The 23,702-nt window shown below is 38.7% G+C and overlaps 2 protein-coding genes across 2 annotated transcripts; both read right to left on the reverse strand.

Annotated features, from left to right (window-relative positions):
• Positions 1-60: 60 nt before the first annotated feature.
• psmd4a (proteasome 26S subunit ubiquitin receptor, non-ATPase 4a) lies at positions 61-9,488 on the reverse strand. Its single transcript, XM_028597605.1, has 10 exons — positions 9,382-9,488; positions 3,805-3,945; positions 3,549-3,663; positions 3,308-3,394; positions 3,071-3,139; positions 2,698-2,913; positions 1,415-1,523; positions 1,168-1,299; positions 1,004-1,056; positions 61-596 (listed from the first exon to the last, which is right to left on the reverse strand). The coding sequence occupies exons 1-10, from the start codon at positions 9,405-9,407 to the stop codon at positions 426-428; spliced, it is 1,119 nt and encodes a 372-aa protein (XP_028453406.1). The 5' UTR covers positions 9,408-9,488; the 3' UTR covers positions 61-425.
• An 829-nt stretch (positions 9,489-10,317) lies between these two features.
• LOC114568319 (phosphatidylinositol 4-phosphate 5-kinase type-1 alpha) lies at positions 10,318-21,553 on the reverse strand. The gene is made up of 16 exons (XM_028597877.1): positions 21,413-21,553; positions 21,077-21,199; positions 19,701-19,735; positions 19,425-19,511; positions 18,801-18,931; positions 18,548-18,665; positions 18,136-18,288; positions 17,095-17,394; positions 16,724-16,926; positions 16,547-16,630; positions 16,310-16,358; positions 16,141-16,225; positions 15,578-15,745; positions 15,234-15,450; positions 13,266-13,338; positions 10,318-13,174 (listed from the first exon to the last, which is right to left on the reverse strand). Exons 2-16 carry the CDS (start codon positions 21,123-21,125, stop codon positions 13,169-13,171), a joined length of 1,758 nt encoding a protein of 585 aa, XP_028453678.1. The 5' UTR covers positions 21,126-21,199; positions 21,413-21,553; the 3' UTR covers positions 10,318-13,168.
• Between the last annotated feature and the right edge of the window lie 2,149 nt (positions 21,554-23,702).

A 23,702-nucleotide genomic window follows, 5' to 3' on the forward strand; every position in this document is an offset into this window, starting at 1 on the left:
AAAACACACCCTTTTGTCTTCCACAATGAGGTTCTGAGGGCAACAAAAACACCAAAAGGCAACATATTTACACATAACTTTTATTGCAAAATAACATAAAGACATGGCAGGAGTGTGGCTAACTGTTTAGTTTAAGAGCCTGTAGGGTAAAGTTGAGAGTAGGCCCATATTAAATTTTTAGGATATCAATTTATGTTACAGGGCAGTCAGATTTTACACTAAATAGTCGTTCAGTACTGTAGGTTTTTCTTTATTTTGGTTATGTTGGTGCTTTTAAGTGTCTGTAAGAAAACAATGGTATTACATTTCAGAGTGTGGTCTCATGCTGGGCTGTCAGTCTGATGACGTATCAGCAATATTTTTGTATATTAAAGTAATCCTGCATTAGTCTTTTTTTCCTAGTCGATGTCCATCTCTTGTGTTCCTCACTTCTTCTTCTCTTCGTCCTTTTTGCCTTCTGGCTTGTTTCCTGTCTGGGAGGCCAGGGAGCCCATGGCATTGCGGATGGCCTCGTTGTTCGGGTCGACACCAGGCAGGTTCTCCAAGACGCTCTGAAGGAACTCTGGGTCTTGCATCACATCATAGTCATCTTCCTCCTATTCAATTACAATATAGAATACAATCAATCAAGATGGATTCGGTCTTCATTTAAGTGGATTTAAGATCTCCAAACTAGGCTTGCTTACCTAGTATGTAAAGTGTGCATCTATGCATAATCTTTAGTTTCCACTTACCATTAGCAGCACGCACAATGATTTAATTCTGTAATAACATGTTTATACCAAATCCACCTTGGTAGTCATACACTTTTCTATGTACACAACACCTGTACCTTTGACTTTTTCTTTTAATTAAAGAACCTGATATTTTCTAACACGTTTACTCATTTAATTATACTGACGATTATACTTTTGCTTCCAGGACCCTTTGCAACTCTATTGACATAAGGGCCAGGTGAGGCCATTTAACAATTGTTCATTTAAAACATTGTATAATGACTCACCTTGGCTGATTCTGCAGTGTCCATGGGGGCTTCTGTGTCCATTTCTCCATACTCTGTTCACATAACAAGTGTTAAGAACTTATCTTAACAGACATACCAGCAATTATAAAAGTGGCCATAAGTGATAAAAAGAGCATACATTTGTATGATCAAATGGAACTCACCTCCTCCGGCAAGAGACATCTGCATGGCGTAGGCTATCTGCTCCTCCTCTGTCATGCTGCTGAAGTCAGGAAGCACTGCTGCACCACTTTCAGGCTGAGATACTGACATCTTCAACAAGGCCTCCTCCGATTCTGTTATAAAATCAATCAAAACTGAGTAAGTATCATTCTATCACTCACGTCCTAACAATTATAATTAGCGCTGTCTCATAAGTTATAGCAACTATTTTTTCAATTCTCCAATTACCGTCTGCGCTGGGTGTGGGCATTCCTGCCTCAGCTGCAGAAGCAACAGCAGCCCTGCGGGCTTCTTCCTCCTGCCTCTGTCGCTGCTCCTCCATTGATACACGCAGGGCCTAAAAGAATGCACAGAGACAGCCGAGTGAGAAAAAAGGCAAAGGCAATCGCTTCAAATTCTCAAGGATGCCCCCAGGCTTTCATCGTCTTTAACAAGCCATCTTTGCAGCAATGAGATTTTAGTGTAGAAAGTCACACATTCCTTTATTGTTGCCATTTTTAATACCCCACTCTGAAGCATCACATTGGCTTTCTTCGAGTGGATGAGTTTCTCACCTCAGACTGGTTCCAAGGAGCTAATACACATGTATTTGCTACTGTCTGTAAACAGGTTCTCACACATGGTTTCATTGACTACGTTTACGTGCACATAATATTCCGTTTTCCGCTTATTCTGAAAAAGACAATGTTCCGACTAAGTTGTTTACATGGCTAAAGAAAGTGAAAATTCCACTAATACTCCCGTTTACATGTAGCCGTGCAAAATAAGACTTTTTCCAGTGTTAACCAGCGGTAGTGGACTTGTTGGACCGTGCAAACACAGCCTCCCTCTTTCATTCCTTCAACCAGCTACTTGACAAGGTCGGTGTAGTGATGTGTGCACATATTCCAAAAACCTGTTCATATCCAAGTCTTTGATAATGTTTAAAAGTAGATGTGTTTATCCTTATTATCGGGTCTGCAACCTTGGCTGGTTGGTTTGTGTACAGCAACTACAGCATTGCACAGAGCTGACCACAAGCCGTAAACAGGCAAGAGGTCGTAAACTGCGGTAAAAACCCAGATTGAGACGCATATTCCAAATGCGCTGTATACATGTCCAAAGAATGCTTCTAAAACCCAAATAATACCCACGTCTTAATCAGAAAATGCTAAATCCGGAAAAAGGCCTTATTCGGAATATCCAACCGGAATATGCTGTTGACATGGCCTGTATCAAATTCGGAATATTGTCATATTCAGAATAATAGTGGAATATTGGTGTGCATGTAAACATACTCACTAAGACAGGTGTTGAAAGGAGTATCTGATCTCTATTTGTACAACTACTGTATATCAATACTTAATAAGTGCCAGGTTTTGGCTTTTTTGGAGTGTCTTAACAAACAGGATTGTTTGCTTTAAAAGAACTTTGAATTTTTCTCTCAAGTAAATACATCTTGGCCAATATTAATGCTGGGTACTAGTATAACAAGTTTGCTGTCACTTGACACACATCTATATATCGCTCACCAGGGCAAGTTCTGGATCAGCACTGGGATCCACACCAAACTCAAAGTCACTGGCACCAAGACCCATCATAGAGCCTCCTTCACCGGCCAGGATGGGAGAGGAGAGCAGCGCATCAGCCAGACTGGGCCCTGGAGGTACTGTGACCAGGTGGGAGCCTGTACCCTCCTTTCCATTTAAAGTGTTTATGAATGCAGTCAGCTTCTCTGTATTCAGCTCCTGATAACAGTTGAAGACAGATGGCGAGGCCAGTTGAAAACCCAAATTATTAGTGGGAAGAAATGGTCAGGTATGGAAATCAAAGAAATACAATGTAATGCTTTAATTTACTCTGCCTTGTAGCAGTGCAATGGAAGATAAACCGATATTTCCTCACCTCTTCTCCAAAGTTGATAATATCCACATTCACCTTCTCTTTTTTCAAGCGCTTTGCCAACTTGACAAGCTGCAGAATCAGCAGGTGGGACAGAAGCAGTTTGAGATGCAGAAGGATAGACATACATCGAGATATAGACAATGAGATAATGTGTTAAACCTATGATGTATAATTGGTAGAAAAAAAGATTCTCCCTGTGGGTTTGGAACAAAATGTGATAAAAGACTTTAAACTCACATCTTTTTCATTATCCTCTACAGGACTCCCAACAAAAGCAATGATCCTCATCTTGTGGTTTTTTCCTTGTCTGTGTTTTAGGGCCAGCTACACAGGAAACACATAACAAAAATATGGCCACTCAAACACTGCTGCTGCAGAAAACAAAACCTCTCATTTACCAATTAAGTAATTACTAGGTAGATTCCTTCTTTTAGGTTTGAAACAAATTATTACAATCAGAGAAATCCAAGTTACACACATGAGCCACTCTGATGCCTGTGCAGAAGCAGATATTTCCTTTGGGCTGGATAGCATGGAGTTTGGACAGGATGCGGCCAGAATCTGGTGTCAGTGTGGTCAGGACCTCACAGTTACTGCATGGAAACATAAAAAACACGGTTATCCATCATCACCAACCATGTAAAAGACATTGTGCTATTAAGTATTGTTGAAGTGATATGAGGATCATCATAACTTCTGACTATCTTTGTTAAATTAAAGAGAGAAAAGCTTACTTAGCCATAGTGATGAGGCCCACATTGTTTTCTGGATTGCTTCGTGTTTTAGAGTGGCAAACAATGTTGACAGCATCTTGTTGAGCCTGTAGCCTCGTTGGTAGAAAGTCTCCATTTCTCATGTATTCACTGTTGTCCACACTGTGGGGAAAATATCAGTTTAATGTAGCTCTGATACATCACTTATTTACCTAAGTATTTTACCGCTGGAAAGAGTGTCTTTCCATAAAACTGGGCAGTCTATGCAGTAGAATGGCACACACATTTTTTTTAAATTGGTGATACATGGCCAGAGAAAAGGGGCTCTGATATTCCCTTTCACTCAAAAGGTAGAAAACCTAGATATACCACTACGCTGCACCAGAGCAACAAACGCTTCCACTGGTGGGTGACGTAATGCGAGCACATCCCAGAATCAATCAAGTGTTTCCCGTACATTGATATATATATATATATATATATATATATATATATATATATATATATATATATATTAGGGCTGTCCTCGACTAAAGAAATCCTTAGTCGACTAACACATACGGTTTTGTCGACAAATCGATTAGTTGATTTAATTGACAGAGCTGTGCGCTTTGAGAGGTGGTTAAGACTAGAAAAGCTCAATATAAAATGTAGTTAATTAACCATCTATAAAACTGAGTTTCTCCACAATTAATCCTGCAAAAGCACCACTTTAAACCTTGTTTTTACCATAAGCATAAAAAATGACTAATCGACTAAAGAAATCTTAGTCGACTAAGACCAAAATGACCGATTAGTCGACTAATTGACTAAGAGGTTGCTGCCCTAATATATATATATATACATACACATACATATATATACACACACACACACGTCGAAAAACAAAGAACCGATTTGAAACTAGGCTCTGGCTCCGAACCAGCACCAGCTCTGCCTTGGTGGAAAATGGGTAATAGACAGTTAAAGAAATGGACAAAGCGACGCTGTAGACTTCCACGGAGAGCAGTGAAGTCAATTTGAAGCACTTTTCCGGTGATGGCTGAGCGCAGCCTCAAAGTGAGCTTGACAATGTAGATGTGACGTGATCAACCTGTCTGAAAGTTGTAAGTCTTCTGGTAGCTGTGCCAAGAGAAATCTCAATCATTCCGAATCTTGCAGAGACGGAGAGCGTGGGTAGCAGCTGTCCACGAGCGTAGGAGCAACTTTTGGTAAGTATTCAGATTAATTATTTTGTCATTTTGACTGTATATTTGACACTTCTCCTGACTACATGGTAATTTATCTATTGTGCGACAGAAAGTCGCGTGGTTATGACACAATTGTTAGCTTATTTTTATAAAAACGGCTGCTACAGGGCCATAAGGTGAAATACAAGCTAATGGAGCCTTTTATACATTGTTGTGTTTCTTTAGAAATAAACAATGGACAAATAGTCTTTAAAAGCTTCAGACGTAAAGTTATTCACTGTCAAAGTGACGCCAAAATGAATGGCAGTCAATGGAATGCTAGCAGGACGTGGTGGCTTTTTAGCCTATGAACCTCCCCATAGGATGTACGCTTTTTGGATGCTCGCTTACCCACTTGGGGGACCTACATCATGGAACATTGCATTTCTGACACTCCGCTGCTTTTACATTCATTTTTCTCCACGAGCACACAGCGACAAACACAAATCAACAGAGAACTCTGTAATGAAACATTAACAAATGTATTTAAGCGGCTCTGTTGTTAAGGCTGACGGTGCTCAGTTAGCACAATGAAATCATGTTAGAAACACAGCCGAAACGATTTGTCATAAACTAAGTAACAATAGTGTTAGCCACAATGCTAACGGCATTTATAACTAAGCCAAACGTTTCTTGCAGATTGTTACGTTACTGAGAATACAGCTGTTAGAAGGTAATATATTAAGTCAAAGCTAACTTTGACAGCTGTAGGGCAGCTAACATAGACTTTAGCTGTCTCCATGAAGCTCCCAGCTAAGATCCTATAACTCGTGACGCAGTTAGGAAACAAGAACGAGCTACCTAATGATAACATTAGCATTTTGGCTCGGTGGATGTTGATTTTAAAGTCATGTTGAAACCATTTCCCATCCTTCTTCCAATTTCCAGCCACAGCCTGTCATGGATGCATTAAGAGAACTGGATACAGTGTTCAGCGGGAAGCCGAGTACATTCCAATGAGAGTGCTCAAAAGCGCATAAAGCAAACATGGAGCTCGGATCTTCCACATCGTTGGCCCATGAGGTCACGAAGGATAGGCGCACTAGCAACAATTTGTTTGTGTTGTCTTAGCAACCGGTAGCAACATGCTCGTTGATGAGCTTATCGCTCGTGTCTCTTACAAGTGGCAAACTCATGAACTCGCCGTTTTCATTGTCTAAAATATTCACTAACGTTAAACATTGTGTTTTCGTTGTTCCCGATCGTTTACATGCTTAGCTAAATAAACGATACATGTATTTAGCTAGACAACCAAGGAGATTTAATAATTATGTCGTGCTACTAGCTAGCTAGCTACTAACTAGCGTTAGCTTGCAGTTTCGTGAACAAAGCTCATCCATGGCTTCATTCTTCATCCACGTTACAAGCTTTACAGCATACAGCCCTCGGATGTATCATAAGAGAGAAGCAAGGCAATGTAATCACTATGTCTGTAGTAACGTTATGTAGGCATATAGCTAGCTACGTATAGATCTTAATACAGCCATGCTAACTACTCCTGATGTTAGCAACTAGCTAGCCGATAGCCCCACCAGTTTGGGAAATGCTAATGACGTTACATCCACGTAACAGGCTTTACAGCATACATACATCCCTTGGATGTATCATAACGTCATAAGATAATACCATGGACGCTAGGGCTGCCCCCATTAGTCGATTAGTCGACTAATCGGTCGTTTTGGTCTTAGTCGACTAAGATTTCTTTAGTCGATTAGTCATTTTTTATGCTTATTCATGCTTAATACTTATTTCCAAGAAACTTCTTAACACATTTATGGTAAACACAAGATTTAAAGTGGTGCTTTTGCAGGATTAATTGTGGAGAAACTCAGTTTTACAGATGGTTAATTAACTACATTTATATTGGGCTTTTCTAGTCTTAACCACCTCTCAAAGCGCACAGCTCTGTCAATTAAATCAACTAATCGATTAGTCGACAAAATTGTATAAGTGTTAGTTGACTAAGAATTTCTTTAGTCGAGCACAGCCCTAACGGACGCATTAATAGAAAACATGGTGAATTACAACCATTAGCTATATCCATTATTACAGCTTGTTACATGACCTCAGGAGAACAGTCATGTGAGCGGTAGTGTTGACAAAGTGACCGAAGAGCCGGTTAATTAACCCGACTCGTGTCACTGAACTGGGAGACTCGAGTGCCATACATCAATGAACCGACTCACTCCTGTTTTTTTTTCTTTTACTTCATTCGTGCCGTTGTGTGTAGCTGGTATTCTTCTGCTACTGTGTGTAGTAATCTAGCTCATTAGCGCCTCCACTGGAATGGTGGTGGTAGAATCAATCAGGAAATGAGCTACCTCACAGTGGCTCAGTGGTTAGCACTTCTGCCTCACAGCAAGAAGGTTCTGGGTTTGAACCCAGGTCATCCCAGCCCTTTTTGTATGGAGTTTGTATGTTCTCCCTGTGTTTGCGTGGGTTTCCTCTGGGTGCTCCGGTTTCTTCCCACCATAAAGACATGCATGCTAGGCAACTAGGACTACAGTGGAAAATTAGCCAACCGGCTAACACTGGCGCATTCACAGAAATGTTCATTAATGTCCTAATCAAATATATAAAGAAAAAAAAATAAAACCTAGACCGCGCACCAGGCTACTGAACGAGACCGAATGTAACCGTGCAACCGGCCAGCCCGCTCAACTCTAATGTAATCAAGCGGTGTCTTGGTTCTCGGTAAGTTTGAGTTATTAACCAAGCCTCGTTTCTGGTGCATCTTAGAGGATCGTGTTCATGGCAATTCACACATTATCGATGGGGAAGTACAGTACATCACATACAAATACATGTCATTTTGGTAGTTATGTTAAGTTAAATGTTAGAGAAGTGAATGTTGCTACGTGGTAGGTAGGCTAGGCTGTCACGAGGAGACCGCCCACCAGGGTACCGAATGTAACCGTGGCCAGTGCGTGAGTATAGTGTCGGTCAGTATGAGTGTGTAAATAGTATGTCGACACCGAATGTAACCGTAACCGCTCGAGTCTTCCGCGGTGTCTTGGTTCCTGGCGGGGGAATGCGATCACACCCCCCCAACCCACGGTTACTCGTTTTTCGACATGGATGTGACGTCACACTTGAGCTACTAGTCGCGATTACAAGACAAAAAGAACGCACCATAACGTTATGTGCTCCGTGATCTTAAAACCTCACAATGCCTTGTTTCTCACTCCCGCTAACTTATTGTTCATCAGATGTGACACAAGCATTTCGTTTTCACATGCGGATAGGCCAAGGCGATTCACTAACATTATCCAACAAATCACATTTGAATAGTAATTTCTTTAATTAATTAATTTTTACTATTGAAATTATCGTATATTCGACTTTTGGAATTCGTTCCAACAGCCCTAATGCACAGTAGTGTTTCTCCTGCTGGACCTGCTTGGCGAGTTCCTGCTCTTTTCTCGGCTAGAGGGACGTTCTTAAAATATAAAAAGTCCCTGGATTAAAAATAAGAGTCATTATCGACCTTGTTTGCATTTTGTGGTGTCCTGTCATCAGTTTTACGGATGCCTCTTTTACAATAGTGGCCTATCGGGGGAAATCCTTTTTGAGGAAGTTCCTCAACTCCTGGGGGTCTGCCCTAGAGCCAGAAAAACGCAGAAAATCGCGTCATCCGGCGTATTTCTGCTGGCCTGCGAGTGGGGAGTAATGGGCACTGCAAGGATAAAACATAATTTGTTTACACATACTACCAACATTAGCTATAATAATACAAAGTTGGATGAATATCGGCAACTGCTAACGTTAACTATTGTTAGCAGTTGACTTGTCATTCCCATATCAGCCGAGTCCTAGCTAGCTAGCTAGTTAGCATAGCTAGGCCTTACGATAGTATATATTTTACAATAAGACATATCAATTCCTCTTAACAATCGGCTCCCTGTAATAAAGCCTGTCTACTTAACGGGGGAAGTAACTAAAGTTACTAGCTAGCGTTAGCTAATTAAACATCTGCCGTTACAAAACAGCATTAGCACGGTTGGCTAACGATAGCAAGTGGTGACGCCACGTAACGTTAACCGTCGCTGGTCGAAACAAACCATCGGGGTTGTCAGTTCATTATTTAGATAGAAAGCACTAGCTACATTACAAGGGAAATTATTTTAATGTGGTTGTATATGCCACAGCTATATTAAACAAATACTTTATTAAGGCAGCAAATCTAAGCTAACTTTAGCTACAATGACTCAGCCGGTCGACACGGTCAATTATTAGCCCAGTAAACCGCGAGGTTTCCTCCAAATTCAGGTCAAAAAACTACTTAACCGAGAAATGATTGATTATGTATTCCTATGAACCGCTAACAAATCAACAACTACACAAAAAGGCATTTTTGTAGCGCTCTTACCAAACCATAGTACTTTCAAGCCCCATTTTGGAAACTTCTTGTTGCTCTCTGTCGTAATCATACAAGCTCACAGGCTATTGGACAAAGACTGAACAAAGCGAAATATGATTGGCCAGGTTCTCTAACCTGTCATTTATTTACGAATAATATAGCTACAATAGTTTGACAAAAAAACTCTTAACTCACGGTCCACTTACTAGTTTCTGGAGCTTTCAAGTGTATCTTGTGGTCTACTTTAGTCTCCTTTTATTCAGTTTTATTCGATGTTTCTTTTATTTTATTTTAAATCCCGTTTTTAAGTATTGTGTTGGACACTTGGAATTGCCTTGTTGAAAGATAAATAAAAAAAACCTTGCTTAAGAAGATATATTGCTTTTACTCAATTGTCATGGAGATAGCTCATGCTCAATAATAGAAGAGAAGGGCCACTTACCAGCTACTTTCCCAAGATTTCAACTGCTTCTCACAGTATTCTGCAGCAGATAGAATTTGCAAAGTTGTAATGGAGACAACTTAGAATAAAATACATCTTTATTTATTGTGCAAATACAGATTAGGATGGAGCAATATGAATACGATATGCCATGGTAAATCTAATTTTGTATTGCAATATCCATATAAAGTATATCATAATACTTAACATTTTCTGGAAATGGGAATCAAAAATCTGTTTATAGATAAAATAGCAAGGTAGGTAAATCCAGTAATTTAATTTCCTGACTAACCAAGGTACTTCCTATCAATGCAAAAAAAATGTTTATTAATCTGCAACATTTCAAGGGTGTAATACACCAAGAAATAAATAGATATAGCTACCATATTATTCATCATCTTATCACAGTTATATTGCACAACTAACACTATTGGAGACATACAATTTGATCTGTATAATAAAATATAATTTGATCTGTATAATAAAATATAATCAAACAAAAGCAACATCTTTTTTTGTTTAATCGGGTACAAGTGTACAAAAACATGACATCCCCAAAAGAGCAAGATAGAGGACTTATAAATACATTGTGTAAAAAAAAAGCTTTGTTGTGATTCTTGCATACAGATGGGCACCGATTTATTGTATATAATTCAAAGGCAAGTGAAGACCAATTAACAAAGTATACAGAAAACAAAGGTTTTACTCTATAACATTAAAACAGACTTAGATACAGGCGTGTTGTGCAGAAAGGCACATTTTCAATCTGTAATCACTATTGATAAACATTTTGGACACCAGAGCAATACATACAGTAATAAATACTATAATACATATGATTATGTACAAGTTGGGTTCATAGGAGTTTTTTTTACAAAAACACAGTTTCACTTTAAATACAGGGACAAAGCATTGTTTGACAGTTTGATAGAACTGCCAGCATAATGAAAAAAAACTCCACATACCATTTACAGGATGAATTAAAATACCCAAATTATGCTTATTCATCTTATCTTAGTTGGAAAAATTATAATTCATTAAATGTATTGCACCATCTATTCATTCAGAAATATTTATATGCTGTAAACAAATATTGTTGCATAGTTGAAGCATCTTTCAAATGACTTATTTAATAAGTATGCTTTCGGACAAAAAATGTATTCTAATACATTTCTGCATTTTGAAACATCAAACATTTATAAATGTTAAACATCGCACACCCATTTTGAGTGCTAACTTGTATCGAAGCACCAATACATCTACCAGTTTGAGTTTACAAAAAGTAGACTGAACAGTTTTGTCTTTTTACTTTCACACACCAGGCAGCCATCAACATTTTGATAGTGACAAAATTACAACTATACCTTGGTTGGGGCATGCAACAAATCAACAAAAGTGAATTATGAATAAAAGCAATACATCAGTGTGAAAATATATAGGCTTTAATATGTGGTTAACATAACAACTCAAATTTGAGTAATCCATATTATATTGAGTGACCTACATCGTTTTTTTACTTTTAGCAGTGACCTACCGCAAATAGTAGAAAAGTGTATTAGAAATACTTTAAGAAAATGCAGTATCACCCATGTTTATATATTTAGCAGCAAAGTCAAAACTCCTACCAAACTACATTGCTAATTTTATTTTGGCCAGTGTATCCCCATCTGGGTTTCTTTCTTTGGACAAATACAATCTCCTTTCTCCAAAGTAACCAGGACAGAGGATAAACTATACCAATCAATCAAAACGTTTCGTGGGGTTAAAATATAAAAAATAAAACGGCAAACATTCACATACTAACACCATCCAAAAACAAACAAACTGTTCTTGCACTCATTGGTCGTAAGGTGGCAACTGTGACAAAGTTGCTGAAGCTGTCACTTTCTTTGCCTGTAGGTGGTGCAAATCACTCTTCAGGTCTAAACTGCTGCTAAACTTTTGCCTTTAGATGGTGCAGGTTGGACTGACCTGCATGTCTAAAACTGCTATTGCTGTAGCAACTGGATGATATTAGTGGGGGCTGGTTTCAGATGCTTAGTATAAATAACACCAACAATGCAATTTATGATTATATAAAATATAACTACTTACAAAGTTGTGTTATGTTCTCCAGGTCTGCAGTGTTAGAATATGTACATACTGTAAGCTGCACTGAATCAATAGAAATACCATGAAACAGTACATTTTATTTACTGCAGGTACATCTAAAAGTTAGCTACGCTCTGCTCTTTTAGTTTCCGTTCTATTTTATAGCCACATTGGGACACCTGCTTATACTGCAAACATTTACTATAGTACGTTTTTTAATATAATAAATTATAATGAAAAACCAAGTGATTGTACCACATTTGTAACAATGTCATGCTCTTTCGTACATGACACTTTAAAGTGAATAATGTGTTTTTGTTAATTGAGCTCCTGTTAAGAATGTGATTCATTTCCCCCTTCACAACTGATCAGGGAGGAGGTGGTTCTTTTGTATAAAATTACCCAAAAGCCTTAAAACACAAACTGCTCCTTGCATCAGTTATTTGGTCACATTTGGACATAAGCCAGTCTACATACTAAACCTGAAACTGATATCAGATCATACAGATAAGTATAAAAAAATGATTTTAATATAACTCTTTGACCTGAACATGAGGTCACATTTAGGATTCACAGTCCATTATCAGAATAGCTGGTTAAATAGACACCTCAAGCTGAGGATCACCTCTTGTTCCAGCATGATATGCATTCAGAGTAGGCTTAAAAAAATGGCAGCTTACCCAGTAAAGTAATTTCTTTAAAAAATAAAAACCTTTTATTTAAAACTGTGTTCCCAACCCAAATCACATAGTTTGTGTTAAAGCATCTGAGTCAAACATGTAGCAGAGCCAAGAATGCATGAGGATAAGCTACAACAATTTGGTAAACACAAAAGAGGAATTAGTTAAAAAAACATAATAATAATTTGAAATAACAAAGCTTAAATAAAGACATTCTCAATTAAGGCAAAGTCCTCATTTTACACTCTACATTGAAAGCTGGCTGAATTGAGCCGTTAGTGCCAAGAGCAATCTTTGGTTGTGCATAGAAGCATTCCTACGAGATGAATAATAGTGTTCAATAACCACAGCATTAATGTACTGACAATTACTAGTGTCAGAACACAACCGCCCACTTACATGCTCATACCATCTTGTGATTTGGAAATCAAAGTGCAAAAACCAAACAACAAAAAAACATTTAATATCCCCCTTGGTCTCGCTGAAAAACTTTACCTCAAATCACACCAAGGCAGGGTTGTAACATTTCATCCATGCTAATAACATCCTCCAAGTGTGTCTCGATTCATTTGAGTTCATTTTTCTATACCTGTAAACCAAAAGCAATGAACCTAGTTAGAATAAACTCAGCATAAGCAAAAAGTGTCACAAGAAATTTAAGATTTTTTTTTTCAACTTACAGAGCATTTGCTTGCATCAGAAACAATGTCACTGAGTGAGATCACATCCTCAGAACTTTCTTCATACTGAGCTCTGCAAACAACAAAGGAGCAGAATAAGTGAATTCATACAGTGTTAGACCCTGTTTACACGTACATTGTTATTTTTTACAAACAGAGACATTTCCCTTCGTTTGTGCCCTTCGTTTACACGCAAACGGAGAATTCTCCTCTGAAACAGTGTCTTTCTAAAAACTGGCCAGACTGGAGATTTTGGAAATCTTCGTTTGCACGTTTGCATGTAAACGGAGACAAACTGAGGTTTAGGCAGAGAGAAAGAGGACGTGATTGGTTGCGGTTGTTGCTATTGTCGGGATTCTGATTGGCTAATGTGGGCTTGAGCTTCTCGTTACACTGCCACCTACAGGTTTGGCATGCTCTTGACTGCGTTGACGGCATATATACACGGGTACATCTAAACGAACACTTTTCTGAAAACGGAGAGGTTGAAATGTCCTTTTATGAAAATAGCCGGCCATGTGTAAACGTAGCATTAAATATTGGGTTGTTGAATGTGAAAAAAACAACCACAAAATACTTTTAAAGATATCATTTTTTTAGCCAAGAGTTCAAGCTTTTATTAAAAAAAAAAAAACTAAAAACAACACTACAATTTACTTGAGATTAGCAGGATGCAGATGTTTGCCACTAGGTGGCACTAAAGATGCTGAACTGCCTTAACACATGCTGACTTTGAGCTCTGGGGAGTTTACTCCCCAGAGGCCTTATGTTTTTTTTTTCGCCCAGCATATTTCCTTGGATTAGGATGGCACCAAGATCTTGGTTGTAGCTGTTGCCATGGTCCTGCTGCACTCCCTGCTACGCTCTGCGGTGCCCTGCTATGACATGACCATTTGTAGTCACTGTTCCTTTATCTTTATTGTGACTATTATTTCCACTGTTCATCACATCCCCAACCGGCACCGTCAGACACCGCCTACCAAGAGCCTGGGTCTGCCGAGGTTTCTTCCTAAAAGGGAGTTTTTCCTTGCCACTGTAGCACTAAATGCTTGCTCTTGGGGGAATTACTAGAATTGTTGGAGCTTTGTAAACTATAGTGTGGTCTAGACCTACTCTATCTGTAAAGTGTCTCGAGATAACTCTTGTTATGATTTGATACTATAAATAAAATTGAATCGACTTGACTTTCCTGAGGTTCTAGGTCAGGAACATTTATTCCATTAGTTCATACTCTCTGGCAGCCTTCACTCCCACCCACAACAGGTCTACCAATGAAATAGTAACACTCCGGGTTAGTTCCAGCCAATAGCAGTATGAGAGGTAGGACTTGTTCACAGCCTTTGCAGATGGCATTTCTGTGGCTCAAATCTAAGCCCAAAATCTTCTAGAAATTGAAATGCCTCATTCGCCATAATAGATAATCTTTACTAGGGCTGCAACTAACAATTATGTTCATTATCAACTAATCTGCTGGTAATGTTCCCTAATTAATAAATTACAAAAATGGTGAAAAGGTTGATGGAATCCTTTTTATACTGTGGTGTCTGGTAACACTGGCATAATGTAAGAAAATAGACTTGAATTTGAATCTGTTGGCAAACTGTAATAATCACATTACACATTTAATCATTAGTTATTAGACTTTATAATCCATGACCAAACACATTTTAATATGCATGTACTGCTAAGGATCTCGTATTAAAGCTTTAGTGCGTAACTTTTTGATATTTATGAACGTCCGTTAAGTTCACGCCACCTCTTCTGAAGAGTCCATCATGTTTTTTTAATCCTGTGTCCTCCTTGTGTTACTAGCAATTACGTGGTGGAAGAGGGGGGGTCATGGAAGGCTTGTATCATGTGGACACGCCAACAGTTTTGTTGTCATTACTTAGAATTCCTCATGGGGGCGACAGAAACTACACACTATAGCTTTAAAATACAAATCTTCATATGTATTTTTCCTCTTACCTCTTGGTGGTGCTGTGCTCCTTGTCTTTGCTCAATGTGTTGTTTAAATCCACTCCCACTGACTTGTAGGCATCCTGAGAGTGAGGCAGAGGGTGGCTTGTGGAAGCAAATCCAAGGTTTTCCAAGGAAGAGGAGACAGCTGTTTCAGTAGCGGTGCCAACAGCATCACTGGGCAGTAAGGTCTTTGGGAGGAGGTCAGGATGACCTGACTGCATGACTGGGTGGAACGGGAGGGAACCCTGTTAATACTGTGTTGTGAAAGAAGCACTTCACATGCTGGTACATCCTGCAAAACTAGTTTTCGGCACTCCACCTAAAACTGAAATCCTATTTCTACTTCTTACCATTGTCTCCTTCTGTGTCTTCTTTGGTCTCAGAGCTGAGTTGATGTTGGAGTAAAGGGTGTTGGCTGTTGGTGCTGGTTTGGGTCGACAGAGAAGGCCCTGAGCCAGCTGTCTTTCTCAAAGGAACATGTGCCACTAAACGGCGCTTCTTAGACGGCGAGGTTTTTACTAGATACAAGAGGAAACATGTTCATTAAGAGGCCATAAAGTGAGACTGACATTATAGGCTCAATTTTGGTGACAGTGCACAAATGCGTCCCAGTGGTAGGACAGGCGCGGCAGAGGGTGTGGCAATGTATTCTTGGTACCAAGAGTGAGTGTGTCTAGTGTGACCAGTCCCTCACCCACCTGGTCAGCGTGTTCTGAAAAATGTATCCACTTTATTTGGTAAAGGCACAACTACTGTACATAACCCCCTTTATTCAGGTTCAGTCCACCTTTCCACTTTTAATCCACGTTTTTGCAACCAGCCGACATGTGATCACACAGTAAAAAGTTTTATTCCAAATATGGTTGTAATGCCAGCGAGACAGCATGCACACATAGATACAATATATACTTACACGAGAGCTTCCTGAACACTACACTGCACATGAACTTCTGAAATCGTTCTGCGTAGAAACTTGGTCTGTGAACCGATACAGTATCCTACAGAAAAGGAATGATTACAGGGGGTTACACATATATTTTAATTTAAAACATAATTAACTGAGGCTAGTGGAGGTACCTTACCCCATCGTGAACCAGAGCTTTCCATGAGTGTTCAAGCTTCTTAACTAATCTGAAAAACAACACATAGACCCTGGATTACACTCAATACTGTGCCTGAACGCATCCTTTATAGACACACAGCACTGAAGCAGCCGCTTCTCTGCTCACGTGCTGCTTTTGCGTAACAGGATGTGTAGAAATTGTGTGTCACTAACTGAATGAGGGGTTTATAAATGTACATAGATATGTACTGTTTACCTATAGGACTGCAGAATGTCTATGATACCAATATACACCAGCAGCCGCTCGCCTTTTGAGTTTCGCGCTGGGATTCCTCCCGTTCTGTAAAATGAAGCAAAAAGAAAATTATTTAGTGCTCTGTCATTACTCTCTGTAAACATGACCACACTTTGGCCATTAAACACTGTCACTCACTTGTCCTCTGTGTCCAGTGATCCCATGCTCCCTGCCTCAGCCTGGATGGCCTCTATAGCAGTGCTGTACAGGGACTTTTGACCTTGTGGCCGCCTTTGGTCCACAGCCCCGGCCTCTTCGCTGGCTTGTTCTTGACACGCCTGATTTACATTGTGGATTCCCACCAGAAGGCTGTAATCCATGATCTTAAAACTTTGCAAAAGCTGAATGGAAATCAAGGAACACACCAGACCAGTCATTACAAATAAATTTGGAAGAAAAATACATTATGTGTATTCTAACAACAGAGTGAAAACATTATAATTTCCCATGCATTATTACTACTACTAGACATTACTATTAAGCCATGTGCATTACTCTGTAGCTCTTACCAGACAGTCTCTCTGGATGGTCTTGCAAACAGCACTGTACTTGTCCCCTTCCAGTAACAACCCATCATGTATGTCCTGCATGAAATCCAGGTCCTTGTATGTGGGCACGGCCTTTTCCTTCTCCTTAGCTGAAGCCCTTCGCTTGTAGGTGGAGCCCTTTAGATCATACTTGAGGTGCATTTTTACGGCGCTCGGAAGCAGATTGTTCATGACTGCAATACGGATGTTCTTACCCGCTGCCTGGACGCAGTAGAGTCCATAAAACTTTGGTAATAAGGTCCGTTTGTTCTGGTTCAGGTTCTGAAGGAGAGGAGAGTGAATGGAAGGAGGTAAGTAAAATAGTACAAAAAATGAAAACAAGTATCAGTGCAACTGACATAAAAAATATTATGAAACAAATGAGTAAAAGTAAACACATTGTCCCACACACATGATGCAGCCAGTAACAAATACGCCACCTTAAATTGAAAATGTCCCCAGTTTCTTTCAAAAACAGTCTTACATTGCACATTAGGCAGGGACAAGCCAATAATGTACAGTAGAGCCAATATTTGGCTAGAGAGTGTCATTTCAAAATAAAATAAAAATGGTTAGGTGCCTTAAGTGATTCAACTAAAGATTATTTTCATTATAGTCATTGATAATGATTCTCTTGATTTATCATATTGTCTATAATAGGTAAGAAAATAGTGAAAAATGACCAAGGTGACGTATTCAAATTATTTTGTCAAAAGTCTAAAGCTCAAATGTATTCAGTTTATCTTCATACTGTAACTGATAAATAAAAGCATCAAATCCTTAGATTTGAGAAGCTATAACCAGTAATTGTTTGACTTTTTGCTTGAAAAAACTATTAAAATCGATTATTAAAATAATTGCAGATTAATCTTCATTCATAAAGTTACATTGCAACAGCACCAGTGGTATCCAAGTCTTTACATTTAATGGTTAAGTGGATGAGAGAATAATGATTAGGAGTCAGTCCATAGTTTTATAGTGCGCAATAGCCACTTATTCCTAAAGCCACTCATCAATTCTTACCATGAAGTATCCTGGAAGTAGTTTCTGCAGAAACTCCGCCTCTTTGTGCTGCACTGTCTTAATGATGTACTCATCATCACTGGAGACGTAGAAGAGAGATCCACTGGCCCCAGAGTTTGACAGCTCAATCAGCGGCTCATTACACAGAGAGTACTGTAACCAGACCAGAGCACAGTGGTTGGACATGTGGTAGAAACCAAACAACACAGACTTACAGGTTAAAAACAGGTCAGCTGTGCCTTTACATCAGCAGCAGCTCCACCCATATAGTGTCAACACCCCATTGTTTCACAATTTCACTCTTTCCAGTTCGTCAATCATGGCTCTTCACAGCTCTGTCCCTTTCTTCAGAGCTATACTGTTGTGCTAGCACATTTTCTGAGTTTCACAGATGCCGAGTAAACAAGAATACCATGTAGTCATCAGGCCGGATGCCAAACATCTCCCTGAAGTAGCGGAAGGCCATTGGGGCGTACGTCTTGAACCTGAAGTCTCCATAGTGGTGAGCTGGTGTCAGGTTACTGCCCTCTCTGCCAGTGAAAGACAGAAGAGGCAGATGATTAGACCACAAACAAGAGAGGTTAAGTAAAGGTATAATAATGTAGGACAGACAAAAAATCATCATCTTTACCACACATCCTTGTTTTAAGATGTAAAATACTCACTTGGGAAAGAAGATGCTTTCGACCACTTCAAAGTCCTGCAGCAGCACGTCTCTCTCAGGTTTTTGGCTTAAGCTGCCCACCGTGTGCGTGATGCCTAACTGGATAGCGCCTTGCAAGGCGGATGATGTTGTCTGGAAGACAGAACAGCAAAATGACATGTATCAAATGACAAATGCCGTTCAAGTCTGTCTTTGGTTGATAAAGTATTAACCAATGATAAGCAATCCCCACAATAGGACTTGGCAAGAAAAAAAGCTCCTATTTCCATTTTCTTTTTAATGTTTGATATATTTTTATACATTAACAGTTACTTGATTAATCGATTAGTCGATCAACAGAAAATGAATCCAGAGCTATTTTGATAACTGATTAATTGTTTAAGTCATCTTTTAAGTAAAAACTCTAAACATTATCATTATTTCAATATCTTTGGGTTTTGGACTGTTGGTCAGATAAAACAAGACATATAAAGATGTCACGTCTGATTCTTGAAATTAAATGTTATAGACTAAGCGATTAATCTAAAAAATAATAGGCAGATTAACAAATGATGAAAACAATCATCAGTTGCAGCTCTTAGGGAGAGTGAATGTAAATATGAGTCATTAATGGCTGATCTCCCACCTTCTTGTACGTCGTCTCCCCAGTGGGATCAATTCCACGATGGCCAATCGTTTTTTTCATGGCCGGAGACATGCTGGTGCTTGGACTCTGTCAGTACAAACATGGTGGAAGGGAAAATTACAAGAGGAAAATCACTCATTGCAAGTCTGCAGCGATATGTACTACTGTTTCAAAGAGGAAGAAATAGATGATGTGTCAGCTGTAAATCCTGTAAAGAAGTTTCCTAACTGACAGCTAGATTATGCATTTCCTCCCAACAAATCTGTTATTTCTTACCTCGGGAGAAGCATTTTTTCGAGTCACAGTCGAATCTGGAGTGAAAAAGGTAAGAAACATACAAGTTAGAAAATAATACACAATGAGGAAAAGTTAATCAATAAAATGCAATTCTCACACTGGCTGCATTAATATCACAAAACACAGCTTGAAACAGCTTCCACCATTCCCTTATGTTGAAAAGAAAGAGTGCAGCTTTGAAACAAGCATGCAGACACACCTCGTTCATTACCTCTGAGAGACGATAGTCTCCTCCAGAACTGACTCTGCAGGTCTTTGAGTGCAATGGGAGGAATTAGAAATGATGCTATTACTATGAAAGTGAGTTCATACAGTGCTAATGAATGTCCTAATCGCTATAATAAAAATGGATATTCCTGGGAGTCCAAAGTCAACATTATATGCCAAACTAGGAGGGTCTAATAGAAATGTTAGTGGTTGCATTGTGGGAAATGTACAATCCTGAATATTTGGAGCTTGACCCATACCAGGGCCTAAAAGTCAGAATAGTTTGGGCTTGGTTGCATTGATTTTGACCAGTCATCTTTTTAATCTGTCTCTTATGAATCCCACAACTTTATGAAAGTATAATACCAAATTGTTGGGGATCCTCCTTTAAAACTTTGTTTTGGTAAATGGCCACATTTCCTCAGTTTTCAGTACACTAACTACGACCCCCAACTAAAACTGATGCGGTCTATCTTTTTTTTTTTTTCACCCACATTTATTTCCATGAGGAGACTAAATAGTAACCCCCTCATAACTCAATTAAATTCAACACCACCACAAATTACAGCCTCCCAAAAACCTGGCAATCACACAGGTTGCCTATTAAACTAGAAAGATGGATGTTTGTAAATACAAACATCCATCTTCTCTAGTGACTGCTGAGCAGTGCTGTAGTACTTGAGGACTCAAGACGTTTTTCTACTGTCTTGGACTCGTTGGTATTTGCACTCAGACTTGACCTAGTCCAGCACTATATACTTATTTTTCTTCTTCTTCAAAACCATTGATGAAGCTCGCTTATTCAGCAAACGGGTATTGGTTTAATTCATTAATTAATTAATGGTTCGCCTGGTATATGCCTGGCTGCGTCCTATACCTCAATCATTTTCATTTTGGCCACAGACACAATGTCAGTGAGCACTTTGGATTCTTCAAGACAAGTGATAAATTCAAGAATTGTAACATATCTTTTTTTTTGTACGGAAGAGGATTAGGGCCACAACAAAAATTGTTTTACTTTAAAACAGGATCTATAATCTTAGCTAATGTCCATGTATCATCTAGCTAAGTAAATAACTCTTGTCAAACACATCGGATCTATCCTTTTCAGGAAAAGGTGTTGTATAATATGATAGTAGCCTACTTACTACCAGAGAGGCCCTGTAGCCCTGGAGGCTCCTCTGCAGCTGTGGCCATTCAGAACTCAGACTTTGTTGTGGTGAAACTCAGATCCTAATTCCCTCTTGGACATCAGACGTGGTCAGATATCTCTGTGTGACGAATGAAAGGTAAAGACAGTGCATGCTGTAACAGGTTAGCACAAAAACTTACCAAGGTGTCTGGATTGCGACATTTAACGAAACAGAGGCGAGGAAGCTAGTTAGCCGCTAACTCTAATTACATTTTTCTAACTTTAGCCAAGCTAGTCACGCTAATAACTAACTAACAACACAAACAAACAAAGAAACAAAGAGTCAACTCACGCGACAATCTTGTGGAGGAGCTCTCGTCGTTTCCAGAGAAGAAAAAACAACAACTTTTCTCTTCTAAAGGCACTGTTTTCCCTAAAACTAATAAACAAGGAAACAGTGCGGAAGCAGCAGTTTGGTGTTTTGCTCTGCTAACTTACCACCAGAGCTAAAACACAACGTCCGGTGAAACCGTCTGTCAGAATAAAACACAAATTCAGAAGAAAACAAAGGAGCTGTGGCGATAGGTCTGACAATACTAATCAGGGCTAAAGAAATACAAAACTACATAATTTACCATTATATTTAATATATTATATATTAACACACAAAAAATAACATATTGAAAGAATAATTTGTATACATAAATACATATATACATATAAAACAAAGCAAAAGTACCACGGAATAGCTGTGAAATAAGTACAGTATTTAGATCCTTTAATTAAGTAAAAGTCCTGCATTCAAAATTGTATTTATGTAAATTTACAACTATTAGCAGCAAAATAGACTTGAGTCATCAAAAGTAAAAGTACTCATTATGCAGGAGAATGGCTCACGTCAGTGTTATATTATTGTAGTAATTATTATGACTAATGAGTTAATATGTAAGCAGCATTTCTAGTTGGTCACCTTCTTTATTTACTTTGGGGAGTTCAATTTATAACAAAGCATATTTTTGTAAGTTCATCATAGGCTGTGTATTTACAATCTTTAACTAGTAACTTATTCCTGTTAAATAAATACAATGGAGTATGCCTCTGGAATATAGTTGTATTAAGTGTGGAAGTACTCAGGTAAAATACAACTATCTCAAATTATTAAAGAAGTAAATTTAGTTATATTTTTCACCACTGCAATGATCTTGATAATGTGCACATTTTAAAATAATTTCAAACTTCTTTCACTGTAAAAAATATTATTTTTGACTGCCCGAAACAGAAAGTGTACCATTAGTACACATGCAACATTTTTTTATATTTATTTTTATTATTACAATCACAAGTCTGTACAAGACTGTATATAAAGAGTAAGACTGTTCTTAAGTATGACATTTGTATTTCTTGTTCCACTTTTATTTTGAAGCCAAACAGGAAATATACCGGCCATTCTTTAGTTGTGGCAGAGCCCGTCTATTTAGACATTCTTTGGTTGTGGCCTGAAGCAAAGTTCACTTACAGTAACACCTCTATACATCCAATCAGTAACACCTACAATTTAAAATATCTCAGTCAAACAGTGTTAAGTTTTTTTTTTGTTTTTAATTCACATTGCTATTTAGGTTACGCAGCATACTTTTGTTATTGTTAATGTCACACACCCAATTATTACAGCCATTATCGACCTCTCATGGACACTTGTTTTATTGCACGTGTGAATTTTCTCTTTTAAGACTTAAAGACTTGAATTAAACCTGTTTCAAATTTTTTCTTTTATTTGAAGCTCCCAACCTGCTACCAACAAGTTCACAATCACTATCACTATCTTGTTCAGTAACAAAAAGCATGTGAGAACTTTTATGTCTTTATTTAACCCTTAATTTCTCAAAGAATACAGTGCATGTCAGAAAATGGGAAATCCACTCCGGACACAATTTATTTTGGTTATAACCGCACAACTCATTGTACATGGGTGAATGGTGAATGGGAATTTTCATATAAGGGATAGTTCAGGTATCGCCGGAAATTCCATTGGATGTCAGTCACTCATTTCGGCCGGATGTCCGTCACCTGCTTTTTTTGTGTTGACATTTTAAACTGCGGTCGATTTATGAGGACTATGGTTAACTGCTCCTCAGATCTCTGCAGGATCAACCGAGACAGCTAGCTAGACTATCTGTCCAATCTGAGTTTTCTGTTGCATGACTAAAACAACCTTTGAACGTACACATGTTCCACCAAAAAAAGTTTGGTAGCCTACCCGAGGGAGGCACCGTTGCTCTGTCCAGCACTTAGCGCCGCCCAAGACAATTGTGAATGGTTTAAAGAAATGCCAATAAACCAGACAATGTTATGGTTATGAGGTTATGTTGGACACGGACCTGAGGGAGACCTGGGGTACCATTGTCTCAATTTACATACCATGAGTTCGTAAGCTGGAAATTCCACCACAGACACCATTTATTTGGGTTGTAACAGTGAACAATGACATCAAAATGCAATTAAAAAAACAAGTTTCCTTTTGTCATGACACAGCATGGTTAAAATACAGATCTGTCAAAATAATAACTGACTTCAGCTGTTATTATCCTTACTCAGCATTAACACAACCAGCATGCCCTGTCCTCTGTGACAAAGATCAGCAG

This window comes from Perca flavescens, chromosome 14 (assembly GCF_004354835.1).
Source record: "Perca flavescens isolate YP-PL-M2 chromosome 14, PFLA_1.0, whole genome shotgun sequence".
Taxonomy (NCBI): domain Eukaryota; kingdom Metazoa; phylum Chordata; class Actinopteri; order Perciformes; family Percidae; genus Perca; species Perca flavescens.

Coding starts and splice junctions, on each gene's coding strand:
- psmd4a (XM_028597605.1), bottom strand. CDS start 9,407: ATGGGGCTTGAAAGTACTATGGTTTG. Junction 1,300..1,414: donor GCCCACACCCAGCGCAGACG/GTAATTGGAGAA, acceptor ATTTTATAACAG/AATCGGAGGAGGCCTTGTTG. Junction 1,057..1,167: donor GATGTCTCTTGCCGGAGGAG/GTGAGTTCCATT, acceptor TTATGTGAACAG/AGTATGGAGAAATGGACACA.
- LOC114568319 (XM_028597877.1), bottom strand. CDS start 21,125: ATGGCCACAGCTGCAGAGGAGCCTCCAGGGCTACAGGGCCTCTCTGGT. Junction 18,666..18,800: donor GAAAGCATCTTCTTTCCCAA/GTGAGTATTTTA, acceptor TTTCACTGGCAG/AGAGGGCAGTAACCTGACAC. Junction 16,359..16,546: donor GACATTCTGCAGTCCTATAG/GTAAACAGTACA, acceptor GTTGTTTTTCAG/ATTAGTTAAGAAGCTTGAAC.